Genomic DNA, 11778 nt, shown 5'->3' on the forward strand with positions numbered 1-11778 from the left:
GTCTTTTAGGCTACTGATGAACGTTATCACGTCCAATCCCCAATGTGTCAGAACTGGACAAATTACTGCAGTGACATGCTGTAGGTGTCTTTGTCTTTAAAGATGACATTTTCTTCAACATATGATACCCACAGAGAGGTGTGTGTGTCTTCACCAAAAAAGTTTTCACTTCCAATTAAGAGCTGAAGATAAACAAGTGGTGGCCTATGGCAAACTCAGCAGTTTATCCAAAATAAATCCATTCACAGCCTTCTGTCAGAAACTGAGAAAAAAAGATAAAGTGACTTTATCTTGCATGTATTAGAATAGCTCTTATGCTCTCTGGCCATAAACCTTAGCATAAAATTCAACTGAGCCAATGAGAGGTTTGTCTGATAACAAAGGGTCATCAGTAGGCAAAATGAAAGCAGTAGAAGTAAAAGAGTCTGGTATATATGTATAAGCATACCTCCTCTGCTTTGGTCTGCTCGAAGGCAAACTCCATGGTGGGAACAGCCAGTTGGTTGGCGAAGAAACTCACATCTCCAGGCAACTGCAGTGAAGTGACGTTGGGTCCAGGGCAGTTCCCACCACGAATGCAACTCAGCAACTGTCTCTAATAGAGAGGAAAAAAGATGAAGAGAAAGCAAACCACAATATGATGACAGGAATTTACTGGTGGAAAGAGAAGAAGGAGAAAGACTCAGATTTAATATAGTAAAACAGCCCAGAGGTTAACAAGATGTTGCCATTTAAATGAATTAAATTAGTTACAGATAAAATTTAGCTTCTATCCTCTACTATTGGGTTTGCTTGATTTCTCCTGTTACTTTGCTACAACTGCCTGAAACGTCAGCTCCTGGCTGATGTTTTATTGACTCTTTATAGCTTTATAATATCAAAAGAACAATGCGTTGTCCATTGGACACTTATTGCATTTGCATGTTTATCATTTTAACAGCGTTAGAGGTTTCAATAAGGCTTAAATACATGAAACTGAGATCCTGGTGTTTCCTGGGAATTCACAGCATTTATTTAAGCAGAAGGATTTTTATTATTTTTGTCTGTGTGTGCAGATGTGTTGATGTACTGGAAAATATTGTATATACCTAAACAAAGACATTGTTTTCAAACCTTAACCCTTCCATGTATCTCCTGCAACTAGATACTTAAGTTCCCTGAAGTGCTCTTTTTACAGTAATATAACTGGATCAATTTATCAGTAGCAGCGCTTCCTGTATAAACTATAACTGAAATGGTCCAAAGAGTTTTCTTAATCAGAAACATAGGCTCCCATCCTCAAATCCATACGTGTGTATATATACACATATACATATGTATACGTACACATATATATATATATATACATATGTATATATATATATGTATACGTACACACACACACACACACACACACACGTATATATGTGGGATGGATGGTGGGCATACAAAACTCAGGTCTGTGACTCCAGAGACTGAGGTTCATGTCTAGATTCCCATATGTGGTTAGATTTAAGTAACAGGTACTTTGGTTAGGGTACCAGAAAGATCGTGGTTTTGGTTAAATGTATATAAACACATTGAATCTGAAGTTACTCTGAACTTTTTTTGTATTAAACCAAACCACAATCTTTCTGTAAACTTAACCAATTGCTGTGAGGGCCTAAACATAGCCATAAAAAAAGTTAAGTAATGCTGTAGTCAATATATATAGATACTGTGAAGCAAGATCAGATATTTTGATGGGAAAAAATACACTGTCAGTGAACATCATATTTGTGACTTGCCGAATATGTAAATTAACAACATTTCCTTATTATGTTAATAGTAAACATAATCCGGTCAGCATTATGTGTCCTTCAAAACATATTGCAGTTTCAAAGTACTTGTATATAGATGTAATTTCTAGGAGTCATGCTATATATAATTGCCCCCTAGAAAGAATAAAAAGAAACGAATGAAAAGCCACACTTGTTTGCATGATATACATTTAAATATCAAGGACTGATGTATGCTCGGAGAATGATTTGCCCAAACACAAAGCACAAATTGACTGCTGATTAATGTGTAGTCTAAACGGGCCACGTTTCAGTGACTTATAGCTCCGTTGTCTTACAACAGAAACAGAAAGACATGTAAATGAGAACAGCTTTAATGGGAATTCAGCTGAATTAAAATACTGTATATATGAGCACAGAGCGTAGGACAGAAGCAAAAAGATAAAGGGCTGAAACTGGCTGACAATAGGCAGAATGCAAATATGACACGATGACATCATGACTATGCTAATTGTTTATTAAGTCGTCTAGCAACATTTAGCAACTTTTCAAGTTGACTTTAGCGACTTTCCATTGAAAGTAGTTGTCTACAGTGGTTCCACAACAGTTTTCAACTATGTCCTCACTTTTGCAAATTGACCATACTTTGGCCCAGCCATATACTAGGTTTTGACTCAGTCTTGTTTCAAAGGCTGTTGCTCTCTGAACATTAACTGCTGCTGTGACATGTTCCCACTCTAACCGAACAAAAGCCTGTAAATAATACCTTTAACTTTGCCTCAACCTCCTGTTATGCACTTTAACGACACAACAGAATTTCTCTTTTTAATCTTTCACTTCTTGATTTACTCCCACTAAAAGGCTAGCAGGACAAAAACATTTACACAAACATCAATATTCATGAACGACATTTCATTACCCACTTATCGCTAATTGTGGGAGTTAACAGAGTGGGGATAAATGCTTGTTCATGTGTGCACAATTTAGAAGTTGATTGATATTCATAAAGGGGAATTGCACAGATCAGACATACTCTTGTTAGAATATTCAGCTTTCTTTTTACTTACATCTGCCTCTTAGTTGGAATTCATGGAAAGAGTGGTGCATGAAGCCTGTAGTGTTTAAATCCACACACAGGAAAAGATGACTTTTAAATAAACGGTTTGTTTAGAGGAAATTAGAATATCCTGGGTAATTAGCCTTATTGCTCATCACACTCATCTATCAAGAAATTTCTCAGCACAAGTCAGACCAAGCTGAGTCGAGATGGGAAATCACGGTGAATCCGATGCTATTGTATGTCGAGCAACCTTAACCTATGAGCATTTGCTCTTACACAGTAAGATATATTACCGTCTTGAAATCATAATGAGTGTATTAGGAATCACAACAATATTTTTTAACACGGTTTCAACACAATAAGTAACATTTACTTCTTCCCATGTACTTAAGCAACTGTTTTGAGTTTGTACTTGTTGGAGTAAATCTAAAGCAGCATACGTTTTATATTGATTCTGTGTCAACAGAGAGCCTTAAGTGTGTAATGCTAACATGTTTAATGTTTAATGCTATAAACACAGTATATCATTATTATGTAAATATTCAAGCTAACGGTGTGCGTCTTTGCAACAGTATTAACCTTTTAACCTGTCGTGGTCATTCGTTTATTCTGATGAACAGAATTGGAAAAGTAAAAAGCAATTTATGCTCATGAAAAAAAAATATTACTTTTATTTCATGTGGACATGACTGACATAGAGATTCGGCCAAAAAGGATCTTCCTAAGGTAAAAGTGAAGAAGTGAACAAACCTGTATATAATAGGTAACTCATGATGAAATGCCATATCATTATCAGCTAATTAACCTAAATGACTTAATGATAGACACTTTCAGTGAGATTAAAGACTCGTTTGGCCACCTCTGTAATCTTACTGTCTATAAGGGATGGGAGAGACCTGGATCTGTTGGGCTCACACCTGACCTGTGGCTGATTGTGAAGGGAACTGGGATTTGGAACTACTGTGTCCTGGAATAATCAACATTTAAAAACACTGTCACATGCTGACACTCTATATATTTAACTTTTTGACATGAAAGCCAACATGCATATGTAATAATTATAATCCATAATTATAAAATGACCTCTAATCCCCAGATCTATAAAGAGGGAATACTTTTGCAATTTGAGTTCAGTTGAAAAAGATTCTGTAAATACATGAGTTAGAGGTTTAACTATTGAAGAATCTATTTTGGTAATTGTACAACTTTGCGAACTAATAAGCAATAAAACATAAAATGATTTGCTTTGAACTTAAATATTGCTATAAATTACTCTAAAATAATATAGTATGTAATTTTGACACATCATACCATGTGCCCCCAGGAGATTTCGCGCCGTTTAAATAACCTAATTATATCATAAATCATCAGATTTATGGATCAAATCTGACTCAAGATGAAAGCATAGTTACTCCAGTCCACACTTGTGTTGCTTAGCACCAAAGAGGCAGATGAACGCAGGCTGCCTTTACTGAAACCTACATACAAAGACTGGACACAATCAAAGCCAAATCTGTACAATTTAATTCAATCCAATTATATATACTTGCCACACAATTCTAAGCTTATAATGTCAGTTTTTTACAGTGTTGTTCATAATCTGTGCAAGAGGTGTGAATTCAACTCTATGAACATTTTTAAGTTTTTAGTTTGATTTTGTTGCATTGAATTTCATATTGAACAGGATTACACCGTGCAGCCGTTGCTTTAATTGTATCAAGTATAACTGCATGTTACAACCCCTGTATTTGCCGGTTGTGTGTTCTACTGGAACACTGCTGCTGAACCGAGATGTTGGATAAACTTCATTGAAACTCGATTTGCATGAATGCCTGTGAGGAGAAACAGCACTGCCAACACTAAGCAATCCAATTTGCAAGCAAGTATGCTATTGGACAAACACTGACTGTCCTCCTTGTATCCATGAGTGAACAAGTTAAAACAACGTGCAGTAATTTCTCCCAGGGTCAGTGAAAAACACTACACTGTTAGTCACGATAGATGAGGCCATTCAGCAAATCAAATTAGTGATCAGTATACAGGGTTTTCTCTGTAGCAGGAGTATGGACCATGTACACTCTGATGGATGGCACAAGAATGGTGTTGTATACTAAGTGCGATTTTTTCCCTCCATATATATGTTCAGTAATGCATCCAGTATTGGACTGTTGTGCTGAGGGGGCTCAACCTAAAGGCCCAGCAATCAGTACTTGGTACTGCCCGAAAAAACAACATTGTGGATATAAGCAGTTCAGTTTAGTTTAGTGTAGTTCAGTTTCTTCATTTTCAACTTACACAACTCAAACACTCATGTAAATAAATAATAAATAAATGATGATCACACCCCTTTCCCGGTCATGGGAAAGTGCTCTTAAACTTTTGGACCCCACTGTATATACATGTTTTTATATATGTATGTTATATGTACGCCGAAGTGCCAAAACAAGGTTCCAACACAATAGTGTCCATATCTCAGTTTCATATTTTTGAATCATCTTATTTTTAAATATTTTTAATCTATTTAGTGTATTACACAGTTTAATTTCCTTTTCAAAACTATCCCACAAATTAACACCTTTAACTGTTTTACATCTTTTTTTTGCATTTGTTCTAATCTTTGTTTTTGTAAATAAGCTCAATTTTCATAGTTCATACTGACTTGCTCTAATTTGAAAAAAAACCTCTGGATACAGTCTAGAAGCATCTCAAAATTTACATTATACGTTAGTTGTAGAGTTTGGAAGTCCCCAAAATCTCTAAATCTGAGAGCATGTGAGTTTATAAATGATATGTTGTTTGGTTCATGATAATCAACTCTTTTCTTAAACTCTTTTCTGTAGTATAAAGTTAATATATATATATATAGTAAAAGTTATCTGTGATTGTTTTGTATGTGTTTCCCCAAACCCCCACACAGTAGCTAATGTATGGAACTCTTAAAGAATGGTACAAGATATGTAATGATTTGGATTTAGAATGTCTCTTGTTTTGACGCAATATCGCAATGGACTTAGATATTTTTGTCTTTTCATGATTTATATGTGTTTTCCAGCATAGGTTGTGGTATATAAAAACTCCCAAAAATCTATTTTCATAAACTCTTTTTATTCCAACATGATATATCCTGATTTGAACTTCAATATCGATTTTTTTGGATATCCAAATATTGTAAAATTTGATTTGTTTAAATTTAATGAAAACTTCTTGTTATCAAACCGTCTTTTTAAATTTTTCAATTCTGTCTCCACTGTATCCAGAAGCTGCTCAAGCTCTTTACCAGAACAAAATTAATATGTATCACGTGCAAACAAAACAAAATAGCAATTTGGACAGACTGCAACTCTCATTATTGTACAATAAAAACAACTTTGGACCCATAACTGAACCTTGTGGAACCTAACATGTGACTCTTATCTATTCAGACTTATCATTGTTTATTTGCACATGATGATATCTATTATCAAAATTGTCTAAAATTTTTGAGGACTGTGGAAGGAGAGAGATTGGTCTATAGTTTGAAAAAGAATACTTATCTCCATTTTTGTAGATAGAAAAGACCTTTGCTATTTTCATTTTGTTGGGAAATACGCCTGTTTGGAGTGAGTTGTTACAGATATGAGTCAGTGGTTTCATTATACATTATATAATGTTTTTGAATAATGTCATGTCAGTATCAATACAACCAGTGGATTTTTTATTCTCAAAATTGTTAATCACATCAATTAGTTCCTTCTCTTCAATTCTCTTCAGAAACATGTGTTTGTATTCATATCAATCAAGTCATAATCTACATCCTCCCTCATCATTGGGTCCACAGTTTCATTTGCTAAATTATAGACAACATTCACAAAGTATTCATTAAATTCATCTTTTTTGTTTTGCTTATGTATGGTTAATTATTTTTAATAAAGTGATTTGGATAATCAGATTTTCCTGTGTCCTTTTTAATTATGCTGTTAAGCACTTTCCATGTACCTTGTGTATAGCTTCTATGCTGTTCCAGTAATTTGTTGTAACAATCCTTCTTATTAAATTTCATTATACTTATCAATTTCTATATTTTTTATATCTATGTTTTAAGAACTGCTTATAAATATTTATTTTTACAGGTGTTTGCTAGCCCCCTAGTGATCCAGAACTTCATATATGTGTTTCTTTTGTGTTCATATAGGACAGTGATTGTCATATACGTTGGTAAAAACGGACAGAAATTCATCATATGCTTTGTTTGGATCATTAATTAAATAACCCTCATTCCAGCTTTGCTTCCTTAAGTCCCCCTTAAGAGCCCCAACGGCCTCCGTTGTTCTGTGTCACTTGTTATTCTGGTTGGTTTTAAGTTACTAGGAAATAAACTTATGCTCTACATTGTGTCCATAAAGTCTCAATTCTTTTTGTGTTTATTTTGGTTTAACAACTCTATGTTAAAATCCCCACATACAAAGACCATCTTTTTGTCATTCATCTCATCATAAATATCCACCATCTTATCATTAAATGTGTCAAGATAGGTATAGGCTATATACACGGCTTTTTATTATATTCTTAGATTTCCTCCATTAATTTCTACCTTAGCACATTCCGTGATATTTTCTATTTTTGTTGACATTCTGTCTACTATTTTGCAATTGAAGTCATATTGATCAACAGGGCAACTCCTCCTCCCTTTTTGTTTGTTTTATTCATAGTAAATAGCTCATAGCCCTCAAGTTCCACATCAGCTCCCTTCTCTTTACTGAGCCAAGTCTCGGATGCAGCAATTACATTAAACATGGTAAATGATCTCAGATAGTCCCTTACTTTTTTAAAATTGCTATAAAGACTTATACTGTTGAGGTGTATTATTGACAATATACTGGCCATTATTACATTGCTTTTAAATTGTTTATCTGTATAATACTCACAGTTGCAGTTGTTGTTATCGTAGCAGTGATTCTCCGCATCAATGTCATTCTCGTTTTCATATATTTTATGTTCTGTAAAGTAAAAAGTTCTCAAGTTCAGCTTTTCTTAGTTCAGGTAAATTGTTACCCAGACAGTCTGATGATCCTGTTTCTCCAAACTCATCATCATCCATTTCTCGGAATGGATACATTTTTTCAAGACCCATAGAAGCTGATTTCTTCTAGTGTTGACAACCCTTTCGTGTTAGAAGAATGTTGATATTTAAAAACTTGCGTTGCTTTCAATGATGTTTCATTTTGGCTGGACCACAATAGCGGGGCCAGCAGTATGAACATGAATGTCCATGACTGAGTTAGTGAGTGAGTGAGCAGGTGAGTGAGTGAGTGAGTGATAAAGTTACACCATTGGTCAGCCGAATGCTGTGTGCCTGAGTGCTGAAGTTACACTATTGGTCACCTGGCGAGGCATCAGAGTTTCCCCATTGGATGTTGATCTTTCAAAATGAATTGGTGCAAACATTTTCTATTGAGACATCAGGGGACCATTTATATTTATAGACAATGTTGCCAACATAGCACCTTTGTTACTAGATTTACCAACCTTTCACACCCCAGCAACTTTTCTTCACAAAAGTGCCTAGCGGCAAATCTAGCGACTTTTTGGACAAACCTTAGCTACTTTCTGTAGAAGAGAGTCGCCAGTTAGGCCCCGCAAGCATGAGGTCGGGCTTTCCTTCCGCAGACACACCTCTGTATGCATCTCACTAAATAGACCGCACGGCAGCTGTCATATACATGAATGAGCTTCTAACTTTCTCTCTGAGTGATCACTTTACAAGTAAATATAACTGAAACCACAGCACAGCCATGGTGTTTAACTTATGTCTATGGTGATTTTTGTCAGACAAAGTCACGGTTATAAACTCTGGATTTTAGCAGAGCAGAGCAGCAGCTTGGAAATGGCTTGGAAGTGACTGCTGATTAACATTTAGTCCTAATGGGCTGCATTTCAGTCCCTATTCCATGCTTGTATGGTTGTCTGACAAAAGAAACAGAAAAACATGTAAATGAGAACAGCATTAGTCAGCTGACTTAAAATACTGTATATGTGAGCAGGAGAGAGAGGCAAACAGATAAAGGGCGGTCCAGCTACATACTGGGTTTGGACCTAGTCTTGTTAGGGTTGAGGATAGGGAAGGATCGTAGTTGGGGTTATTGAATATACAGATGTCAAAGTCAGGTCTGTAACAGGACACAAACTCCAGTTGCCTGCATGAAACTTACAATAATCTAACAGTAGTCCAGGCACACATTCACAACAAACCACGTACACCAATCAGCCACAACATTTCAACCAATTACCAGTTTTAATGTCGTGGCTGGTCGGTGTAGACTGTAACCATTTTGTTGATTTTTTTTTTTTTTCCTGTTTATAGTTATGGTATGCCAGGAACATATCTTTTAGTTTCATTACAACAAACAAAATCTGCTTTGAAAAATGTCCAAAAGAGTTAAAAGAACAGACAAGTGTCTTCAGTTTCAAGAATTAGTCAGTGTCACTTTTATAATTAAGGATTCATACATATATATAATTTATTTTCACATTTGGAGTGTTTATTTTACACCTTCCATTTTCTCAGAGCTCTCACCAGATTTCTGGTGATCATCATAAAGCTCTGGTCCTTATCGTCAATATTATTTCCATGCATACACATCTCCTGCTGCCCTACATAACAGTCTGTAGCTATGTGTGACTGGGAATACGAGGAGTAGTGCCACATATAAATTTAAATGGGAAAAAGAAAAAAAATTGGCAACTTAAGTTACAAAGTAAGATCCTACAGTATATGGAGATAAGCTATAATTACATCAGCTGGAGAAAAGATTTAAAGTCAGGGCCTCTTCTCTCCTTTTCCTCTCTTGCAACCAGATACAGTACATTATCACTGTACTACACACTAGTGCACTAGTAAGAAGGGAGGAAGGAGTGAGAGAGAGCAGAGAAAATGGGTAATTTCAGCCTGTTGTGCCACACTGGGAATCAATATTTAATTTCTTTGTCTGCTATGATAAGAAGGGAGTCAAATCATTTTGAGATCTCAGCTTACCACTCAATATCTCTCAATCTACAAAATCCCGTGTGCTACACAGAATGGCCCTGGACTTGGACTTAAAAGCCTGCTACTAGATAATCTTCTCCAGTGAGTGTATTGAGGCTATTCTTCCTTGAAAGAGGCCATGTTACAGTTAACGTTGAGCTTTGGTTTCTTGTTTTTAAAATAAAAAACACGCTGAATGCCCAAAGGCCAAAACAACAATACACAGATGAGCATACTGCTAAAACTTTCTTCTCTGAAAGAATCTTCCTTTCACAGACAGAGTGGAGTTTAGTCATTCATCCCATTTTACAGAAAGAGCAAGTGGCCTTAACATTTTGTACATCAGCAGCATGACGCATTAAAGAAGCAGAGGGTGGCAGAGAGCGGCGGTGTACCATAATCAGAATGTAACAAGCAGCATCAACGGAGTGCCAGATGACAAAAACAACTTTGCGTTATGTGTGTAATGATAATAATTCTGTTCTGGACCATGGGTTTAGGGAAAATCCATTTGCAGCTGTTCAACATAAAAGCATATCCCAGCCATCCAGAAATGAGTGACTGGGATATTAAAGAGATAAAGAGAGAGACACAGAAACACAGACACAGAAAGAGTGGATCTAAATAGTTTAAAATTAGTCTTTTTTCTCTTTCCTAATCACTTTAACCTGATCTCAAAGAAAAAAAAAAAATCAAAGTTCAAAGTCAGGGAAAGATGTAGTTTATATAGAGTCAGGATAAAAACTAGTGCTAAAATACATGAAAGATCAGCTAGAAATGGCAAAATTTGGTACTGCCAAATGAATTTAAATACTTCCTGAGCATGGAATTGTTTATTAGCAAGTACACTTTGTGTAAGTACTATATATGTGATTTTTTTCGACTTTGAAAATAAATTAATCTATTATTAAAAAATAAATTAATGCCTTCTTTCCACTGCAATCACATAAAGATAAACTGGATTGAAGTTTCAGCTGTCACAAATACAAAATACCTGCTAACTATAATATACGGTACTGTGCAAAAGTTTTAGGCACTTTAGATGTTTAGATTATTTTCTATCCAGTACTATCAGGGAAGGGAGGCGTCTGATCAGTCCCAAATTCCTTCTGCAGCATGACAGCAACCCCAAACGTACAGCCAGAGTCTTAAAGAAGTATCTTCAGCAACAAGAAGAACAAGGAGTCCAGCAACAGGACGTCAGGCTCCCACAGAGCCCTGATCCCCACATCATCAAATCAGTCTGGGATTAGATGAAGACAAAGGAGACACAGAAAGACTAAATCCACAGAAGAAGTGTGGCAAGTTCTCCAAGATGTTTGGAACAACCTACCTGCCAAGTACCTTGAATTGCTGTGTGCTGGAGAACTAGTGCTGTTTTAAGGGCAAGGGGGGGGGGGGGTGTCACAACAAATATTGATTTGATTTGTCTTTTTCTCTTTGCTACAATTTGAATGAAGATAATTGATAAACATAAACTGTTTGTGGAATTATTTATGAATGTCCTGACTTTACCTTCAGTGCCTGAAACTTTAGCACAGTTCAATATATGACATATATCACTGAAATAAATCAATTTAGAAATGATAAATGGGTAACACTTTACTTTGTGTTTCACTATTTAGCATTTATTAGCATTTATAGTGTATTCATTTTTAATAAATAGTTACATGAACATTTCATTAATATGCAGTTTTCGGCAGCAATTACAACATCTCCTGTGAAGACTTTGATTCATATTAATTATTTAATATTCATTATTACTACAATGGTTTTTTACCATTGGTTTATACACCAGCCTCCACTTATGAGTGTCCACAGGGGGACTTTTAGTTGTTAACAAATGCATTAATAAACACTTATATCTGCTTACAACTACATTAAAGGGTTTCATAAACCATTCATTAAATGTTGATATACAGCTCATAAATGCTAAATACAAAGACTTAAAGTAAAGT

The 11778-nt window shown here is 35.5% G+C and overlaps 1 protein-coding gene across 1 annotated transcript in view; it reads right to left on the reverse strand.

Moving 5' to 3' along the window:
* Nucleotides 1-11778, reverse strand: part of LOC120790382 (inactive N-acetylated-alpha-linked acidic dipeptidase-like protein 2) — a 458890-nt gene that overhangs the window by 130580 nt on the left and 316532 nt on the right. The window contains exon 12 of the mRNA XM_040127816.1: nt 449-595. Coding sequence (XP_039983750.1) covers nt 449-595 — 147 coding nt within the window. The remainder of the gene's footprint in view (nt 1-448; nt 596-11778) is intronic.

Source organism: Xiphias gladius, chromosome 6 (genome assembly GCF_016859285.1).
Source record: "Xiphias gladius isolate SHS-SW01 ecotype Sanya breed wild chromosome 6, ASM1685928v1, whole genome shotgun sequence".
In the NCBI taxonomy this organism is placed as follows: Eukaryota; Metazoa; Chordata; class Actinopteri; order Istiophoriformes; family Xiphiidae; genus Xiphias; species Xiphias gladius.